Source organism: Strix uralensis, chromosome 3 (assembly GCF_047716275.1).
Source record: "Strix uralensis isolate ZFMK-TIS-50842 chromosome 3, bStrUra1, whole genome shotgun sequence".
Classification (NCBI taxonomy): Eukaryota; Metazoa; Chordata; class Aves; order Strigiformes; family Strigidae; genus Strix; species Strix uralensis.
Genome location: NC_133974.1, coordinates 85,112,975 through 85,134,948, shown reverse-complemented (window position 1 = coordinate 85,134,948; position 21,974 = coordinate 85,112,975). Strand labels below are relative to the sequence as shown.

General features: G+C 38.0%; 1 protein-coding gene across 6 annotated transcripts in view; it reads right to left on the bottom strand.

Annotated features, from left to right (window-relative positions):
* TBCE (tubulin folding cofactor E) overlaps positions 1-21,974 on the bottom strand; it is a 26,805-nt gene extending 4,831 nt beyond the window's left edge. For 2 of the 6 annotated variants that reach the window (XM_074863179.1, XM_074863175.1), the window contains exons 1-14: positions 21,916-21,974; positions 21,248-21,387; positions 19,250-19,334; positions 12,867-13,059; positions 11,722-11,806; positions 10,944-11,043; positions 8,019-8,121; positions 3,327-3,403; positions 2,974-3,069; positions 2,738-2,802; positions 2,587-2,651; positions 1,937-2,089; positions 1,111-1,264; positions 452-520 (exon numbers count right to left, since the gene is read on the bottom strand). In XM_074863179.1, the coding sequence (XP_074719280.1) occupies positions 452-520; positions 1,111-1,264; positions 1,937-2,089; positions 2,587-2,651; positions 2,738-2,802; positions 2,974-3,069; positions 3,327-3,403; positions 8,019-8,121; positions 10,944-11,043; positions 11,722-11,806; positions 12,867-13,059; positions 19,250-19,334; positions 21,248-21,353 (1,351 nt within the window). In that variant the 5' untranslated portion in view covers positions 21,354-21,387; positions 21,916-21,974. Of the gene's footprint in view, positions 1-451; positions 521-857; positions 1,036-1,110; positions 1,265-1,936; positions 2,090-2,586; positions 2,652-2,737; positions 2,803-2,973; positions 3,070-3,326; positions 3,404-8,018; positions 8,122-10,943; positions 11,044-11,721; positions 11,807-12,866; positions 13,060-19,249; positions 19,335-21,247; positions 21,388-21,543; positions 21,763-21,816; positions 21,838-21,915 lie in introns of those variants that run through there. The other 4 variants (XR_012628205.1, XM_074863177.1, XM_074863178.1 and 1 more) reach the window with 4 other exon arrangements.

Sequence of the window (21,974 nt, the reverse complement as noted above, 5' to 3'; positions counted from 1 at the left end):
AATCTGGGATGTAACCTAGTTTAAATATGTAGACAGCCCCAAATACCAAAGCTACCCATATTTTTCTTGACTGTCCTAAAGTTAAGAAGCTATAAAAATAAAATATCAGAAAACAGTGCAGCTGCTGAGGTTAAAGTCTCAAGTGGATTCTGCAGAGAAGCCATTCACACTGTCAGAATGGAGTATTGATTACCTCTATACTCTCCATTAAGTCTTAATTAAGAAAATCATTTGGCTTGAGTTGAGGGGGAAATGAGAGTGAATTTGACTAGATATCTGCTTCTGTGTACTCTTTGATACACACAGTTCAGAGAAGCAGAATTACAAGCTGGAATTCTGATGTCTCAGAGACTTTTGAACCTTTTGTTTTCCATATACCCCTAGGAAACACTAAGCTCATAAGATACTTTAAATGCAGAAGGAACTCTTTTGACCATTTCTGGCCTCTTACTCAGAAGCTGGTTTTTCAGAGTCAAAGGCTGTTGTCCCTTCAGTTCTCCTTCTTCAGGTGCACCATATTCTGTTTGAAGAGAAGTGCACATATAGACATGAACCTTTCAAAGACTAAAACCCAAGAGCAGACCTAACAGCACTGTGGTGCTGGATCAGGCACAAGCCTGTTGGATCAGGGGGAGGCTGCTGCCTCAGTTCCCTCAGCAGCTGGGGTACCGAGAATAGAAACTGGGAGGCTCCTGCACCCCCAAGTGCAGACATGAACCTTGATCAACTGCTAGAGCATTTAGGAAGGGTGCCCAGGCACATGCGATGGGGTGGGGCAGGTGACAGGCACAGGGAGGTGCTGCTTAACTTTCCCACTTTAAAAAAGGCCCCGGTGGGGACAGCCCCTGCCTGCTCACCAGTGGAGTTACAGGGCAGATGCTCACAGGTGTCGTCCCAGAGGCAGCAGTGCCCAGAAGGGTGCAGTACAGTGCAGCTGCCCCACCAAGCAAAAGCCCTTCGCACCCAGGCCAGCCAGCGGGTGGGCTTTCCTGAGGTAGTAGAAGCACATGGAAAAAGCATCCAGGAGAAAGGCAACTGAAGAGAGACCAAACCAGTGCTACCACAATGCCAGAAGTGAGGAAATGCTAGTTTTACTGTACTTGGACTTACTAAGACAAAGCGATAGGTATCTGGGATGGGCAGCGAGAAATTCTTCACTTGGTTTGTTTTTCTCTGGGTTCCAATTCCCACCAGCTGCTAACCAGTCACTTCCAAATATTTTGCGATAATCAAGCTCTGCTCCTTTTCTTTCTGCAGGAAGGATCTGTACTGACACAGGAATGGCACATAATATAATTGTATAACTTTCCAAAGAAGAAAATCTAATTAATGACACTGACTCCTTGCTCTTACTTAGGTGTTCAGGATGTTTTAGTGCTACCAGGAATCTTACAACCCCTACCTTCATGTACTGACTGATCCATAAATGAGTATTTAAGCAAAGATGCTACTGTATATGGTGACGCAAAGATGTTTTTTGTAGCTATGGAACAGATGATGCTTCTGCTCTCTTATGATAAAGATTTGCTGAAAGTTTGATTTGGTTTAGATAATGCTATTTTCCTATTACAGAAGGCAAATGCTTGTGTTACATCACTGAAACAGATTCAACTATGCTGCTTTTTCTTTTTTTTTTTTGGCCAGAGTATGGTTTTTGTTAACAGTCCTGCAACTTCAATATGACTTGGGTGCTTTAAAAAAACCTGACCATTCCTCGATCTTGTCCTAGTTCCCACTGAGTTAGCAGCATTCACAAACAGGGCTGGACCCTGTAGCCCTAGTGACTGCCCCACTGACTAGGTGATGGAATAGTCAGCACTTGCCCTTCTCCTGCACTCAAACAAACAGTAATCTTAAAAGAAACTGAAAACAATTCCTCAGGAAGTGATTCAATGTTTTTCCCCAGACTCATGCAATCTGTTGAAGTATCACATACCTCAGACTTGTTCAAAACCTTCAATTGACCTATCTTGGCAATAATTAGCTGTCTCAGGGTCTCTGGGTTCTTCTCTGTGTCCATGAAAGGGTTATTGTGACACTGCAGTGACTGCAAACTTGGCAGTTTATCAAGCTCATTGATAGATGACCACTGAAATGGAAGGGAACAGTCTTTTGAGGAAACATTAAAATATACTTCATTTCAGAACAATACACAGTAACATTGACTTTTCCTGTACAATGACCATAACTGAAACTATTCTTTTGGTCAGCAGAACCAAGAACTGTCATCCTGTTCATTTAGCTAAGAAAAAAAACCTGCATTGCATTTAATTAAGTAAAAAAACGCACCCAACCAACAAAACCACTCTGAAGAACTACTCAGCATTTTACATCATTAGAATTCTGCAAGAGGAATGACGATGTAGCGGAGGGATATGACTAGCTACCATAAACACGTTTAACTGAGCCATTAAGAAACGTTTTTCAATTTTTAAATTATGCCTCTGTGTTGAATCAAAGTATTCAATAGTTACCTCAGGACCTTACACATACAATCAAAGAAAATTTAAAAAAGCAAATTGCAAGTTTGTCTTACTCAAAGATACATGTATTTACAAAATGTGAAACTATCACAATCCAACCTACCTGTGATATTTTATTGTCATTTATTGCAAGGCGTTTTAGTGAAGGAAACATTTTAGTCTTGCATCCTAGGAAAAAGAGTAAATTTACAAGACAATAGTGAAAACTTCAAATAAAGAGAATTATACATCTAGAATGTACTATTTTTACATACCAAATCCAGCATCAGGAAAGTGTATAGAAGATATTCCAGTGTTTCTAAGTATTAGCTGTTCTAATCTGAAATTTAATGGATACAGTGGTTACTGTACATGGCACAGGAAGTTTTGTTGTGAAGAAATACTACCTCAATTATTTATTTTTTTTTTAACAGAGATTAATAAACTTTTGACACAATACGTAATCACTGGCAAATGAACAATTTGTTTAACAAATTTGTTTAACAGCTACCTGGGGAGATGTGCTATTAGATGCAGCTGATTTCCATCCAGTAACTGGTTGTCTGAAAGGTCTAACAACTTCAAGGTCTGCAGGACATTATCAGGCCTGCCACATTGGAAAAAAACCAAACAAATGCAGAACATTTGAAGTTATTTGTGAATGAAAACACTAGTTTTCTAAGTATATAACTGCATGCAAATAAGTGTGTACATTTAGAAATGTTCTGAAGTACATCACCTGATGTTTGCATCATTCATTTTAGTCACGTCACGGTGATGTAAACGTTACAGGAATGTAACTTCGTCTGCTATATAACTTTTTAGTACCGGTCACAAACAACTGACTGATATTACTCATCTTACCTTTCCAAAACTGTAATATTATTAGAAGTAAGGTACAATTCTTCAAGTGCTGGCCATCCTGGAGCACAAAATAGAACCTAAGAATAAAACTTCATTTAATATAACATAAGTTGGCAAAAATTATTCCAGAAATTATACTTCATGCACATTTCCTCAGAACATGTTCAGAACAATCCATAGCTCTCCAAAACAGAGAAACAAGTATTATGGACTGCCTAGCCCTCCCTTTCTTCCAGCTGGCTCTTTCCTGCATCTGGATCTACCAGCACAGATAACATCAAAGGGGTTTTGCACAGTCACAGCGCTGATTTACACTTCCAGGCTGGAGGCTAGTAGCTGCCCTACCTCAGACTGCGTGTCCTGGAAACTGAGTTTATTTAATTCAACAGGGTTGGAGTGATCAGATTTTTCCTATGATGACGTGAGGAAATGGCAGTGTATACTCAACTCCTAATGGTTCTGGAACTTCTGCACATCTCATCAGTTCTGACAGACTTTTAAAATGTCTTAATTTATCAGAGCTTGAAGGCTTTGCTGTCATGGGACTGTGCCAGCACATGAAACAACTAAAAACCAAGAACTGCATTAAGTCAGCACATATCCTGAAGTTTTCAAGTACTCTAAACAAATTAGTTCAAAAAGGCTACAAATTGAACAAAGATGCATTTATTTTAAATCTTATGTCCTGAAATTACATGAAAATTATTTTACTATATAAAGACTTATTTTTTGCAAACATCTACAGCAGATAACACAACTTTTAAAAATAAACACTTACTACAAAGCAATAGAAATTGCTGGCATAAACCCCAGTTTTGTATGCAATTGCGTCCAAAATTTTGCAGTTTAAGCACATGGAGTTCCATAAGCACTGGAACTGTCTGGTTTTATACAGATTTGTGCCTGTGAGTCACCAATTCTTTCTTTTGCTGAGGTTTTTCTTGTGTGTATTCTTCAGAGTCAAATTAAGCGTGAGCTCAACCTGCTACTCCTTCCTTGGTTAGAAAACTTAAGAGGGGCTCTCTCCTCCATCTACATTCCTATTTTCTTGAAACTTGTAGGTAATTAATATTTTTCAGCCCCCACCTCTTTTCAAAATGTGTCTGTAATTGGTTAGCAGATTCAAAGTTTTTGGGATGCAAGAACAGAGACATAAACATTCACACCACAATCTCCTAAAGCTTGTTTTTACAGGAGGTTACAAAGGTTACAAAGCAGTGAAGTTGAGAGATCTAGACAATCAAATCCAATTTTTTATGTCTATAGCTAACCAATTATCCTATAAATGTTCACTATCCTAGACACCAAAAAGCCTCCTTTCATTAACTATTCTTCATTCTGTTACAGCTGAAGTTATACAACTGCATCTCATGATATATATACACATTACATATGTAATATAAATATATTAACACTGACATTATACATAATATATATATTAACACCACTTCAAGTAGTGAAATACGATTTGGGACTTGACTGCTTTGCACCCAAAAATATGAAACATCATTCTGCTGCCATATCTGCAACACATTTAAACTTACAAACTCGGATAGAACAACTTTTCCTGCTCCAGAGAAAGAGCAGAAAACATCAATATTTTATCTCTTTAATTTGGACAGTCTTTTCCTATGTCAACAGGACAGACCAGAGTAGTCTATCTATTAGCAATGAGGAAGCATGAAAAGAAGCCTGCAGAGTCAAGAGAAAGTAGGTGCACTGCATTGTGAGGGATGGAACTGAAAAACTGCACCAAACTGAAGTATCAGAAGACTTTTCAATAGACTGACCAAATGGCTAGAAAATTGCCAAAAATCAAGTAACAGTCACATCACAATTCTCAGAAACTCAAACTGCCAAATTTTCAGCTATTGCTTAAAACAGCTTCCATACAGAAACAAAAGTTCACAGATCTGACACCAAACACTCAGGAAAGATGGGGGGGCTTGTTGTGGATAGCTGGTGGGGAGGTTGCGACGAATTGCCAGTGGAGTAGCCACTGCTGATCAAAAAAGAAAAATGGAAATCCAAAACCTATTGCAAAAGAAATAAAGACAGCAAGAAACAGCTGTCACTGTGTAAGTCCATGATGTTCCTATATTTTTAGTCTCTTTATGTTAGGAAGCAAGTAATATAAGTGGGAAAGGCATAAAAAAGCTTAACAAGAATCATCAAAGCTATGAAACAGACAATAGCCGTTCTCAGTTACTTGCATATAAAATATCGGGAATTATTAAATGAAATTATCAGGCAGCAAGATCAAAAACCAAAAAGGGTATTTTTTCACACAGCACAATTAAACCAATGTTAAAAGATATGGATATCAAAATTTTCAAATGGATTCTTAATACAGTTAGATAAATCATGAACAAAATATCCACAAAGATTCATTAAATACAGATACATAGTCATCAGCTCAGGAAGCCCCAGAATTCTGGATTGCTTTATAAGCAGCTCTTACCATGTGCTTGCCCTTTGCCTAGAATTTTTCCCAACTACCTGCTACTTGCCAAAGTCAGAAACATGACCTGTACCTCTGCTCTAACCCAGATTTTTCTTTTAGCCTGTATAATAGTAGATTATTTTATATTTATAAGATCTTAGTTTGAAAACAGAATGACAAATACAACATGATGATGTAAATGCTGAATACGAAAAATTGGTTTTGGAGCCATAAATATGAATTAATTACTCTTGAATGCATTAATTAAATTCCTAAGGCAACGGTTTCTAGCTGTAAGATATTTTACAGTACATCTTTCCCCCTTGAAGGTTATATGTTATGTTTTGAACAATCAATTGACAATTATACAGTAATAAGCTCTTTTACTGATATATTAATAGAAATCTCAGATGTATTTAGATATGTACATATAATATACTAATGAAAGAACATTTTGGAAAACTGATGCTCAAGGCATATAAATGTGGAGTTACGCATAACTGCATAAGTTAAGCATGTCCCTTTACTGTGAAAAATATTTCAAAACAGAGGAACAAATGAAAAAACTCACAAGTCTTTTTCTTTTTTAAAACTATCCCCATGACATATGGCAATAAGTTACTTTGAAATGCTGTTCACCATTAAATTGTTTTAATTTTAATTAAAACATTTCTAGGATTTTCAGACTTTGCTTATATTCCCATTGACAATCACTGTATTTCTCTTTTCCCTGGATCATATTATTTTCTTTCAAAACAGTGAACTTTCAAAGTAACTCCCATATAGCTTAATAACATTTTCAAGTGGTTTGCTTACAGAATATTAATATCAGGTAGGTCCCTTTATTTCTTCCCTTTTGTTTGGCTGCCCTGGAACACCACTTTTAAGCACACACTTATGCTTCCCCAATTAAAGGAATGAATCAAACAAATTTCAATTTTATAAAAAAAGATTTCCGAACCAAAAATGTTTTCACCACCTATGATTTTACTGTCAGCCAGGGCAGAGTTTCAAAAATGAATGCAGAATCTACGTAATTTTAAAGTGCTCTGACTAACCTGGGGCTTCTCTCAAACTTAGTTACCCCTCGAGAGCTCTGATCTGCCTGAAGCAATGGCTCCAACCAACCTTTCCCACTGCCCTGGTATGGAGGAGGGCTGCTGGCAGCTGCCAACATTTTCAACACCACGAGGCACAGATTTACTTTGGTGAGCACTAGACGACATTTAAAGTGTTTGTAGCCACTTAATCCTTCCATAACAGCAGCAACATGAATGGAGAAGTGAATGTTAGAATTATCAACTGTGCCAGCATAAAACCCCACTGATGGTTTAAGAGCACACTGAATGGACACTTAAAAATACAGTAATAACCCTCCTCTAGCCCTGCAGCAAGAGAAGAGAATGAAGAAGTTTCTTTCTACCTAAACCGCAGTTTTGGCAAGTGCTCTATTACTGGATAGTGGCTGGCAGCAAAAATCTGAAAATTCATGTAATTTCACAATGCAGTACATACAAAATCTGCCCCTGAGAAATCCAAATAATGGGCTGGAATTTACAAGCCATTATAAGTAATATGGCACTACTGAGATGTGCTTCATCAGCTCCACCTCTGAAAAAAGGCCCACTGCTAACATATTTGACAACAGGACTTCACTCTTAATAAAAGATCATATTAGGGGAGAGTAAATGTTTGCATGCTTCAGTCCCTGAAACAAGTCAGAGCTTTGTTTATCCTGTGCTGTATCTGTGTTGCATATAACCAGGCATCAAGCATTCCAAGAATTGTCAGGATGTGCAAAGATACTAAGCCAATCTCTTGCCGATGCAAAGTGATGCCAAAACAAGCACTTTGGGTCATAATGACACACGTTCTTTCCATTTGCATTGGAAAGATTTACATGTGTAAAAATACACACAAACCTTTAACAACAACAAGGAAACAAAAAGTTTTAATTCACACAAGCCTTTGAGACATGAAGTTATATTATATTTCAGCTCCTTTATCTTGATAATTTACAAATGTAATGAAGTTAAATGTTTCTTATTAGACTCCCGTGCCAGCATAACTTCCTACATTATGTAGGAACTACGTTAGTTACTGCGTAACGAATACAGTTATGCCACAGTACCTTTTCTAAGGATGATTACATTTCAGCAGAATAACATAATGCATAAACATTTATTGTGCTTTCCTTGCCTCAAAAACCTAACAATATAAATAAAAACAAAACCAGGAAAGGTTATTACCTCTGTCCACATTATCTCAGTTTGATTAAGTGCCAGAATCCTCAATTTTGAAAACACACCGGATACAGAAGTTGATGTAGATGGAAATTTCATTTTGTTTTCACTGTGCAAAACCAATAATTATTAGCATAATGAATAATTGCATTTATTGAAGTCACTACTTTGGAATCACATATTAAAGAAAAACAATTTACACAAAAAAAAGTCACTGCCAAAGTGTCACACATTTTAAAATATTATAAAATATCCTTCTAGTTATATTCTAATGTACTCTTTCCTAATTTACTTTCCTACTTCATGAATGCGTATTTATTCATCTGTGGCCTCCTTCCCACCTTTTCCTCCCCTAATTGAATATGAAAAGAAAGATCTGCATTAATATTAAATGAAGCAAAGTCAGATTTTTGGGCTTAAACTCCTTACTGTCGATTGCAAATAATGAGCCTACGTGACAATCCAGACCCCAGTAAAACAAAAGTATGTCAAATCCACTCTCAATAGCAAAATACCACTATAAAATAGTTAAGAGTCTCAAATCTGCAGTCTTCAAACTCACCCCCAAACAAGAGTTTTTATTTCTTTCCTAAGGTCTGATCTACCTGCATATATTATGCTAAAAATCTCTCGGTATAGTTATACTTACATACTTAGGGGTTAAATTTCCCCATTTAAACAAGCTCTTAGAGAGCTGGTGAATAGGTAATCACTTCTATTCTTCTTCTAACATTCCTTGTATGAAAAAATTCAGTAACAGACTTACCTGTTAATGTCTTTATTCTTTAAAATAAACAGAAGGTCAAAACAATAAAAAATAAATTCAGAATATTTCCGTTTGTAGTCATAAGCATCACATTCCAGCATCAACGCCATTTTGCTTTCCAATTTTATTACAAATAACTTCTGAAAACCATTCCACCTAGACTACAGTTCTCAGCAATGAAAAACTGAAAAAAGTATTCTAGGTGAATTAAAATAAATTATCTGTATTCTTATGCATACTGATAATAATCTTAACAACATATGCTCTAGGCAAAGTTAGGTTTACAACTAGCACCCAGGTTGCAAACAGCTGTTCTGTGCTAAGTATTGAAGAGAACAAAACACCTACATCTACTTAAATACATTTTTGTCACGTTAACTATAAGAACAAATACAAAAACTGGGGTCACTTTTTTATTAAATTCATTTGGTATTTATTTCAATTTAGCTTACATCACTTTCAATTGTTTTAGCTACATCGTGTGTACCGACTGTACAATGAAGGCTTTGAAAGCTGCTAGTCTCAACACAGATCTCCAAGACTCTACAACAAAAGCCATATTCTGGGTTTCTGCCTTCAGTCCTATCGCCCTGCTGCTGTCCCCAATGGCTAGTACGACCTCCAAAACAGCTAAACAACTCTGCTTGGAGAGAAAACAAACTTCCTAAAGTTGTAGCTATAACATTAATTTCTCAAAATTAGTGGTTTAGGCTGTTACTATTCACAAACTTTAATTCATTGTGTTATTTCACACCAGAAAATTATTCTGGCATGTGCCAGATACAGCATATAGGTGTGTACTAGAAATATTCTTTATTTTGAAATTATTTTGTGAATTCTTTCTTGTTTTGAAGGAATTGCAGCTTCCTTTAAAAACATCCTCCCTCCTTTTCCAATGTCATCACTCTACAAGAGACTTTCCCCTCGATCTGTCACCATGATCCACAGTTCTTATCAGCACCATTTTAGGACAGGAATAGACTGGGTCTTGGGATACTTAAGGTTTGGTTAAAGCATTATGGATATTTTAGTTTGGTGCCAAGACACTGTTGGTAAAGCATCATTCTTAAACAGAAGTGGGCTCCTAAATAAAGACTTGCCTGGGCAATTGAAATATATCAACAATAATAAAAACCAAAGATAAAGTCTTAAGACACTTGGAATGACTTGAAAAGAAAATGAAAATATTTACTTTACAGTTTTTCTATGTAGAAAAAGAATTTCTAAGCTCATGAAAAAAAAACCCAAATAGGTTTGAAAACCCAGAAGGCAAACAGATAGCTAAACCTAACTAAAAAGTGCTAAGCGAGATTTTCAAGTGATAAGGATGTGTTACTAGTGCTTTCACAGGCAGGCTGCGAACTCCTGCAGCAGTGCCACCAAAAGGTCTTGGCTTCTTCTGAGGGGTCCATCTGCCAGCAGAGTCCCCACACCCTGCCAGTGCCATGCAGACCCCACGCACAAGTATCCAGTGTCTGACCTGCTGCACATGCACACAGCAAACCTGGCTGTGTCTGCTGTGAAGCTGGTCTCCTCGCTGCAAACCAGACCCATTGCACACATGCAATGTGGATGCATACACACATCAAATCAGTTCTGCCTTGGGGCAGACTAAGCTTTAAAAATCAAGATAATTGTCTTAGATGTCACAGAAGTGTATAGGGGCATCTTAAGATGCTGTAAACCTAAGTTTCTATATTCCCCGTTTCCTCATTTCTAGAAATGTACTCAGAGTAATTTTTTTTACCTTCAGTCTAACTGCTAAAGAGTCTGTTATGTAGAATACATTGACAAATGCCTAAATTCCTGTAAAAGTTTAATGGCTGAAATCTGTATTCTATTTTTCAGACAGCTGATTTTTCTAATTTTACAAAACTCCAGCCAACATCCGTCTGTCCCAAGCACTTCTCCAGAATTTAGTTCTACACAGATTCTAAACTCCTAGGGTTCTAGCCTTTCCTTGAAAAGGATTGTCTGAAAAATATAGCACACACGCGAATTGTTTCAGGATTAGATTTAAAAAAAAAAAAAATTAAAAAAACTTAGCTCACATTAAAATGAGTATTGAAGCATTCAGTTAGCTACCTTTAGAAAGTTGACTCCATATCTAAAAGAGCCTCTTCTTTTTTGGCCCTACCTAAATATGAATATATGAATATGAATACCTGATATTAAGTGTTTCCAGATTTTGAATTTGAGAAGCAATAGCTGTTACCGTCTCCCAAGATGATATCAGATTTCTTGATAGATTTATATGCCTGATATCTGAAATTTCACATTAAGAAAAATAAACTTCTCAAATCTGAACTTCCTTTTCCAGAAATTAGAATGAGGGTTTGTTTTTGAATCAAATAAACAAAAACAGAATACACTTGTTTGGGCTAAGAGATACTACTACTAAGTTACAGCAAATTTTATTTTGATTTGTGGTATGAAAATGGCTTATAGTTTTCTAAAAGAGCTTAACTTTACAAATCCTAAAATGGATTAATTTCTGTATTGACAGGAACTCTTACCAGTCCTTACAAATGAGCAAGTAATACCTGCTTTGTATTTCTGTAACATCACTACAACATGCAATGTATTAAATACATCATTTATTATATACTGGAGACCTCTGGTGCCTACAGAACATATCAGCTGTATTTTTATGGGGAGTTAAATTTTTAAAAAATCCCATTGCTGAAGCCTTCCAAAATTGTAGTGGCAGTAGCAACCTATGACGTTTCTATTTTTATCCACAATTCACATTCCCTCTCAAAATTTGTAGGCATCTACTTTTCAACTCTGTAAACATTGCATTAAGCTTCTAAATATAAACTGGAGTTTTAAGCATCTTTTTTTTAGTAAAAGGATACAAATATCATTCATTGAAGTGAACACTTGGAATGCTAAAATATGTACTTTATTTGTGGTATCACACAAGATAGCAGAAAAGGATACTAGCACACGTTCTGCTGATTTCCTCTTTCTGACCAGCATGGCTTACTGCACACTCACACACTGAGATATCTACAAGTTGGTTCAGCTGGCTGAATGAGAAAGAAAATTGTTAAGTAATCTTCAAACAGAAATAGGTACATTATATAAATACCTGGTTGTTACAACTAAATAACATCCTTTTCATACATATTGTCTCCTTTAGAATTAGCAATGTGCGGATTGCTACATTGCAGTGCCTTTCTTACTCAAAACCAGACACATCTCCTCTATTTTTTGCCCTTACATTGCTACTACAAAATAGGTCTGGTTGAACCACAACCCCCACCCCGCAAAAAAACCCAGCCAACCCTCATCCAACTGAAAATAAATGATAAAACAGACAAAATATAGCTATGTAAATTCAAATTTAATTAGAAGTTCCAAGTTAAACAGGTTTCTTGTAATATGTTTTGCAAGAGGTTCTAAGTTATTGGGGCATTCTCTGTATCATTTATCAAAAAAGACGAAAAAGAAGTATTTTTGAATGCTTTGTATGTCCTGAGAGACAAAGGGAGAATAGTTGTGGAATATCAGCTCAGAAGGAGACTGCCACCTACTGAACTGATACCTCTCTACTGCTTGAAGTCATTAAAACTGCAATCTACTACACATCATTAAGTTACTTCCTTTCTTACCCTTCCAGGTAAACGAACATGGCATGAGCTGACTAAAAGACTTCTTCACTAGCAGTACAGTAACCTTCTGCCTTCCCTCTCTCAGTTACAAAGTCATTACTGATACGAGTAAACAAAGATGAAATAATGCTGTCCGATATTAAGAAAATATTAAAATACATTTATTTAAAAAGGACCATGCACGTATAGAATGATTGCCAATATCATGATAATTTATCTCACTCATTCCTCCCCAAATATCATCACCTCCTACTTTGTGAAATCACAATGAGGATTGTGAGCACTCAAGCATGACATAATCCCAGTTCCTAGCTGTAAAAGAGGTAAATTATGAATCCACAATAGGAAGATCTCTTGTTTCTTTCAGCATAGCACAGCTGCAAGGCAGCAAGCTTCCTTTCCTTGCAGTTGAACTATTACTCAACTAATCAATCGCTAAGAGCATATCTTAGATTCTCTTATATATTACACTTGCCTTTGTTGTTCTGCAATAGAATCCATTCCAACAAATTCCACAGTCTTCTTTCCAAATACTAATGTATTCTCTGTCCCATGTTGAACATCTTGTTCATCATTCAACCCGTACCTATCCTTTACTGCAGCAAGAAAATCTACTCCAAAATTTGCCTTGTTTGGCCGGATAAATGATCCTCCTCTAGGATGCCTAGAATAGAGCAACCAAAATAAGGTGAAATATGAAAAGTTATCATAAGAATGACTAGTCTCAAAAGTACTAATTATTACTTTTTTTAAATACTGGGAACTAAAGCAGTCAAAAGGCAATTCTACGGGTTAATTTTAGACATAGTTTCCTCTCAGTGAGACCATGTAAGACTTGCAAAGTATCTTTGATGGTATTTGACCCAAGAAGTTCACATTGTGAGATGCCATGAGAACTGAAGCACCAGATTTCCAAATGTACTTACAAATCAAAATTACAGTATTATTAGAAATAACTGCTCTGTCGTTTCCAAACTCATTCTGAACTCAGTTTTTCCAGAAAATTAAGTTTCTACCTATAGATAGACACAAAGTTACCTAAACCATACAACAAATGTGTCTGGTGTCTTACCACTGCCTAAGGCCCATAGGAATACTCAGAATAGGCATTGCCTCATTATATTTGACTGGAATAATTCACTTGTAATTTCAAGAAAATGCAGCCTTGTCCTTCCATCCACACAAATGACACAAGACACAAATTGTACCACTTGGAACTCTTATACAAACTCAAACTTTTAAAAATTCTGATACTAACTCAGTAACAATTTTGAAACTGAATATTCAACAGAATTATCCAGCTAATATATATTCCACACAGTCCTATGAAGTTTCTTAGTTTTTCTTGAGCAGTGAAAAAAACTTTATTGCGTGGCAATTTCTTGCCATGCAATTGCTTTGACAATTTTTATCAAAGTTAGTGAGGAAACAGTAGCTAGGAAGAACTGGCAGAGACAAGTTGTGGGAATGGTATCTCAGAGCAGATGGAGGATCTGATAGGAGGATCAGCCAGAAAACAGTAGGAAGAAAATTGGTAGTTATGATTACCTGCCTGCCTTCCAGCTGAGAAGAGTACAGACTTTGGTTGGAAACTACCCAGGAGGAAGACATCCCTTATGTAAATAAAATTCCTCTTTTCAAAACAGCATGTAAACGTCAAGTGGCTAATTAGCAAACCATAATATAAACCACCAACACTACAGAGTTCCAAATTCTCTCAGAAAAACAGTAACTAGAGACCCTGAATCCTATGGACCTATTACAAATAGATGGAATATATTCACATTTTTATTAAAAAAAAAAATCAGTACTGGAAATTGCTTGTGCCAGTTTTATTCATTAACATTTCTAATACTTATTTAAGTACTCTCATATCCTAAAGAATAGGATAGAATGGGTAGAAACTAGATACTATTTACTTTAAAAATATTTTCAGTCTACTTTTGTAGTGAGCAATGATTACAAAACAAGCAGAAAGGTATAATCTTAGAGAATGTAAATCCAGTGTGTACTTCCATGTTTGACAAGCATTTTCAATTCTCTACGTTTTTAATCTAGTAACCTTCCCTTAAGTCTTTTGTTCCATTCCTTCAAAGTTCTTTATAGCTTCCAAACATCTAGCTAGAAACTTCCTCAAATGTAAAAAAGAGTCACATAGTTTTTAACACCACTTCTTAAAACTGTAAACTACATTTTCACCATCTTAACTATAAGATCTTTTACCTGTGAAATACATCACTTTTGTATTTAATTAAGTCAAACAGCTTCCTACATGACAGCCAGTGCAGGATTCTACTTGGAGCTCCGGAAAGAAAACTTGTACTCTTGTCTATCTGTAATTTACCCTAGGCCCTGCTGTATGTTTATTCTGACATCTTCTGTCCTCTCAGGTCACCATTTCTATTGGCATCTCCTTTCTCATTGTCTTTGCAGAAGACAGTTCTATCTCTAGGAAAAAACGCGAAGGAAACTAGCTACCTTGCCCCTTACCATCTGAAGCTACAAGAGAAGTATGGTGCATTTCTCTCTCAAGACCCTCCTATTTTTCGTTTTGATCGTAGCAAGATCATAGGGTTTCTCTCTCCTGTTCCTATCACTTCCAAGCACTATGCATGCTATCTTACTAATGTATACTCAATTCCATTCCACAGCCTAAGTTTCTTTTTCAGTTCCACTCTATTAGTTTGATCTACTTTTTCAAGAACTGTCACAGAGGAGGACAGAAAAAGAGACTACAATAGGAACCTATTTTCAGGCAAAATGTGCTTTCAAGGAGAGAGGTCACTTACCTGTAACTCGTTTTCCCTAAAATACACTGCCTGTATTAGCTTTCACACTAGGCAACATGAACTGTACAAGCTGTATGTACATATCAAACAACTAATGTATAGCACCTGCACTCATGAAAAAGCATACCCATTAGCAATCAGTCTCCACAATTGGGAAGTAAACAGGTAAATCCTAACCCAAAGATTCATCCAGCATGCATATCATGAGGCGGAAGAGCCTGCAGACTACTGATCAACCTGACATAAGCTGAACATTCAGAAGTGATAACAAGGATTTTGCTCCCATGTGCGTAAAATGTCCTGCAGCCAGGACAACGTGCAGAAATGAAGTGGTAGAAGATATGCCCCAATTTTCTTAAACAGAAAATCTGGAATATGCCCAAGTGGGGCTCTGACAACCAGTTGGCTCTACTTAATACAGACACTTCTTACTGACTTTTAAAATAGAGAGGTTGACCCCAACCTCAGAAGTCAGTTTGTAGGATGCTTCCTATTCATGAATCAGTAGCCTGAAGCAATAACTGCCCAGGGCCCTTGAAAGATATTAATTAGAATTTAGATTACTTATCAGCTTCCACTGATTAGCCACTTCCCTGAATAAAGAGGAAATCTGGCATCATTCTTCTTTGCTGATATAAAACAAATGGTGGTACTGCTCATCATTACAGGTACATTATGGTTCTTCATATGCTAGAGAAATATCACACACATACACTTCTCAGTACCTGAAGAATAATGCAGTAGTACATAAACTATATTCTGCCAACAGTTACACACCTGAGCTGTCTGACTGCAGAAGCAAGCTTCTGAGCCAAGGAGAGAGATCACAGCTTTATCAGCCTAGATAGTAAAGATGGATGGAAGGGGTTCTTTGCCCTTTGAAGGCAATTATTATCATGACTGAAGCACACGTACTACAAAGCTCATAAGGTGTCATAAAATACAGCCAGTTGAATCCACGCACATCTTTTCTAGGTAGGCTCTGAACAGTTCTCTTTAGGGAAGGTGCTCAACAGACCAGACTTCTTTTAGAGGAATCTACACACTGTAGTAAACAAAATACTTCAAGTTTTAGACCAGTCTTTGGCAGCTCTGGCATCAAACAATGCTTGTAAGTGACACCTAACACTAATCTGCTATGGTGTATCAAACTCCTGACTGCACCGCAGAGGCTTTGCAAGCATCAGCAAGTATTTGAAGTTCTCGCAAGTTTACCTTAGTCAAACAGACATGAAAGCTGAGTCTGAGCTTTCACAAAACAATGAAAGGAAGCTAGACATCTGCAGTTCCAGATGCTATCTTAAGTTTCTGTGGTGCACAGGACGTGTTTGAATAGTGGTCAGGGACAACAGTTTTGTTTCAACACTGTTCCACTGACAGCGGAGAGCAGAAGTCTCTGATGGGTACAGTGACACAGTGAAACAATCCAAACTTCCTAACCGAGACCTTCTGAGATTAAAAGGAATCTTGGGAATGCATTCTCCCCTTGCTAAATGGCAATCGCTTTTTCTTTGTAGACACTAAAATGATACTGACATCTTCATGTATTTGAAGAGTTTGTTTGTGCTCTAAGGAGACACTCTTGAGGGTGAAACTGTCATTCTTGAAGGAGAGATAGTCTAATTTAATGTAAACAGATCTTCTTTTGGGCAGGAACATAAATTTCATGCAAACAGTAACATCTGATTAGTCACAACTGCTCTCTGTAGATTTTAAAACCTGTCCATACACAGCTTATAAAACTCACTGAAGAAGGAAAAATTGAAAACATGTAATGTCTTTGCCAGGATAACCTGGCATTTCAGGAATACACACATATCCAAAAATCAGTTCCCACCAGAAGAAAACTTAACAACACAAAGGGGGAAAAAAGTCCACAAAGATCTGAGAAGGAATCGAAGTTCTGCCAGGCTTAAAACATTACAGAAACAAGCTTTACTATACTTCCATTTCTCTGGCTTGCTGTGAAAGTCAAACCTGATTTGCACTACTGAACGTAATCTATCCCTTCCCTGCTTATGCCTGTTTTGCTACAGGTAAGAAATTGTATTCCCAGAAAGGATTTCAAAATAGCTACTTTTTAATTTTGGATTATTTAATAGATAAATTCTTCTGCTGATTCAGTCTGAGACCAAATGGCTCTACTTGCTAGCTTGAGAACAACTTTGATCTGAATCAATTATGAATTATATTCTTTAACAAGCCCTGAACTGCTGTCAGATCTCAATACAAACACAGCAGCCTCCTTTGCTACCTTAGGGAACTCCATTTGTTTCCAGAAGGCCTTTTGACAGATACAAAATTAGACCCACTTTCCCCACAATATAGAAATAATAATTTTAATCTCTTCTTTTTTTTTCTCTGCAACGTTTTACAGCAACAGTTCTAAGTCCCTTCCATATCATATTCCTATTCAAATAGGAGAAAGTAACAAGACTCTACTTATGAAAATGGAAATTATCACAATTTTCACAAGATGAAAACACATGCTCAAAGCTTAGCAAATGCATGCACTGTTACTACATGCCTTTAATTATTCTTAGAGGAAATTCTTATCACAAATTTTTCCTGTTGAATCATCCATTGAGAGCAAAACAAAGTACATGTACAAATACACCGCCTCTGGCTCTGGAAAAATCTTTGAACCACGACTAGTCAAAGCTAGTGAGATTCTGGAAAATTGCCACTATGTACTTTTCTTGTTCTTTCACACTTCTCCAGTCATCTGCTATTAACCAATGTTAGAGACAGAAAACTAAGCAAGACAAATCTTTGGACTGACTTCATCCAGCTATTCTTACAACTTCCATTTCCATGCAAGTTGAAAAAAAAGATTATTTGCTTAACCTCTTATTGATAGCTTTAACTTTTTCAAGATAATTAACATGAGGAATTAATTTCAGAGAAAAGTCTTCTTACATTTTCCAACAAATTAAAGCAAAAACACATCCAAAAGGAATACCACAGACAAATTAAAATTTTTTTTTGGTTTGTCACTTTTTTTTCATACTTTCAAAAGCCTCCTATTAATTCTGAGTGCTCAATGTCACAGGATTTGATTTAGATTAGATTCATTTCACTTGAATGAACACTTGAACTGCTAGGAACAAACTGTAATCAAACCGCCCTTTTACAGTTATTACCAGCCTTGGAAGGTAGGAGGTGGAAAAAGACCTAGAAATCTCTCTGTTTCATGTCATTATTGTAAGACTGGCTGTGATCCAGTGGTTGAAACAAACATCCATGTAACACCACATCCTTTCTCCAAAAGCTGCCAATAGAAAATGGTTGGGAAAAGTACAACAACAGGGCAAGTATTCTAATAATATAACCACAGAATATTCTCTCATCCTTCACCACTTCAATGCTCAGGAACTTACTGAGCTAGCAGCCTTTAGTATTTAAGAGCCATTGATTACTTTTCTTCTGTAAATTTATCCACTTATTTTTTTAACTCACAAACTTTCAGCTGCTGTAGTGTCCTCTGACAAGGACATCAACAGCTTGCTGTTAGCATCAACCCTAGAGTACTGTAGTCCTCAATTTCAAACATGCTACAGTCTGCAAGCTTAAATGTAATGCATGTGTATACTTTAAAAAAGAACAGCTACACTGCGTTTGCATGTGTCAAATGCAAGCAGACATACTTAACAATTCCTCAGTGATACAAATATAATCCAAATCATTATCAGGAACTTAGTATTTTCCCTTAACAAGATACATGCAAGTCATCTTAAGCCCAAATTCAAACTATATTTGAGAAGTTAATATAGACCAATATTTCACTTCAGAATCACCTAAAAGGTAAGTAGGATACACTGATTTCCTTACTAAGGTAGAAGGTCTAAACCTACTACAGGTAGTATTAATAACATCCAAAAGTCGTATTTTATTACATACCTCTGAAAACATGACTTGTATTTTCTAATTATTTACCATATTCTAATCCCCATAACTGGATTAACAACTCCTGATAACAAAAGGGTTTCCTGTAAAAATTGAAAAAGGGCCATTTTCCCATGACCATCTTGTCACGTGACATGCCAACACTGGGAATCAACTCACCTGCACTTAAAATACTGTGTTCCTTCATAGGTACCATCATGCTTTCCTCTCTGAGGATCATCCCATTCCACGCCAAGCCAAATTCCTGAAAAATATGGTAATACATTTTCAAATTTATGGCATCATAGCCATGGAAATCATGGTTGGAAGGAACCTCTAAAGTTCATCTAGCCTAACCTTCCCTCTCAAATCAGGAAATTATCACCAGCACTAAAAACAGGTCAGCCACGTAAATCTTTATCTAGCCAGATCTTGAAAATCTCCAAGGAGAGCAAGATTCTAATTTATCTGGACAGCCTATTCCAGAGCTGCATTACTTCTGTAGAGAAAAAGATTTTTCTGCTGTCCAATTTGAACCTTTCCAGCCACAATTAGTGGTCATTGTCCCTTATTATATAATCTAACACTAATAAGAAGAATGTGGCTCTGTCATCTTCGTAACCATCTGTCAAACAGCTGCAGGCACTTCAACTCCTCTTCACCACACTAACAAAACCCAGATCCCTCAATTTCTCTTCATGATGCACTTACATGGTCTGTGCCCTTGACCACCTTGGCAGCCCTCCACTGAATCCTCTCGAGTTTATCCACATCCCTCTTGAATTGGGACAGTCCTGAACCAGATACAGTATTCCAAGTGCAACCTTATCAAGAACCCCTGCCCCCAGAGGGGGATAACAGCTTCCTTTGATCTGTTGGCTATGTTCATTGTTCTAAGGTAACCCAGTACAAAACATATCTTGCTTGTGACAAGAGCTCACTGTCGGCTCACATTCACGCCAGTATCCACCTCAACTCCAAGTCCTTTACAACAGACCCTGTGGGTTGCTAGTGCTTCCCTGTCTACACTGATACATGGGTTTATTTCACACTACATGCAGAAATGTATCCTTCTTGAATCTCTTAGGCCCAAACCTAAAGTTCATAAAGCTTACTCTGGATTGCAATTCTATCTTTTGTCACATCAGCCAGTTAAGGGTGAATACTGCACATTATCCAAGACACTGATGAATATGTTAAACAGACACCAGCATCTATTTCTGTAGTACTCGTGCATTACCAGATATCAAATCATTGATTACCACTTTTCTACTTGACAGACCTGCGGACTTTCCACCCACTTAACAGTCCATTCATCTGGCTTGTACTTCTCCAGCTTCCAAATAAGCTTCTTTATAGAGACGCTGTTAAAAGACCTATTAAAGTTAAGGAATATTACATCCCCCATTCTCCCTTTGTTCACATTCCCAGTCATATCATCCCTGAAGGTAATAAGGTTTGCCAAGCACAACTTGTTCTTCTTTACAAGTACTCTCAGCTACCATCTTGCCCTTCATAGGCTTGGAAATGGACTCCAAGGGAACATGCTACGTGATCTTTCCAGGAACTGAAATGAGGCTGATTATAGTTCCCTGGTCATCCTCCTTGCCTCTTCTAGAGCTGTATGCAAGGCTAGTCTCCTTCCAAGTATCAGCAATCTCCCCACCCCGTCACCACAATTTTTCAAATATGACATATAGTGCTCTCACAATCAGACTAGTCAGATCTTTAAGCAAGCTGTGCTGAGTCTTATTTATCCCCACGAATCTGATTATGTTATCAAAGAATAGCCTGGTCCCTTGATCTGCTACTGCTGCCTGTCTCTCTCCTTTTCACACAATGCCAGTACACAGAGATTAGGGAACACTGTTCGTGAAAACTAATGGAAAAAGGAAGGCACCAAGATCTTCCTCCTGTAAGAAAATATGTAATCAATTTCAACCAAAAGTACTGGTGTAAAGAATGTAAACTCCTTTTGACAATTCTGACTTCTAAAAAAACTCAACAGTTTCTCTAGATTAGAAGTTGCCATATTCATCCAAGAACGATGACGAAAAAACGATCTGCAAATTATCACATTCTACCTGACCTTTTTTTTTTTTTAAATTAAGAAGAACATAACTAGAATTTTTAAAACCACCGTTAAAGGTAAAGGTTATTTACTATTGCGATGTTTACCTGCTGTAGGAGGAACACTGCCAACGTAGCGCACAGTTGCACGTTCTGTGCCACACAGGATTCTGCGCCCCAGTGCATCAGCAGGCACGCAGGCAGTCGTCATCATCCCGGGAATACTGACACCTGAGCTACTCGCAGACCTGCAGAGACAGAAGCAATACCCTTAAAACACACAAGTCACGGCTTTCACCATCCCCCTACTTCCTCGGGGTGCTTTTTTCACCGCCTAGCAGCACACCGGCCTCCTGATGGCAAGGTCTGCCCTCCCAGCGCTCCCACCAGCAGCTCTCACACACCCCAGCGCTGTCGCTGCCTCGGGAGCGGCCCCGTCACGGAGCACTCTCCTGTGTGGGTGCTTTCAAGCCACAGACCGCAAGCCGCCCTCTGCCCTCCCAGCGGCGGGGATCGCGGCGAGCCCACGCCGCTACAGCACTGCCAGAGAGACGCCAGGCAGCCGTCCGCCGCCCCCAGCAGACCGTTACTGCGCAAGGCTCAGGCGGGCTGCCGGCCGTTAAAGTAAGGCACCGCCTCTCGGCCGGGGGCGAAGCAGCCGGAGGGCAGCTGCGCACCAGGTGGGCGGAGCAGCCGCGGGCCGGGCCGGGCCGGGCCGGGCCGGGCCGGGCCGGGCCGGCTCCCGCCGGCTCCCGCCGGCTCCCCCCTCCTCGCACCTCCTTGCCTGGGGACGAACGGCCCGCACCAACCTCCCCTCTTCCGTCCTCCGTGGACT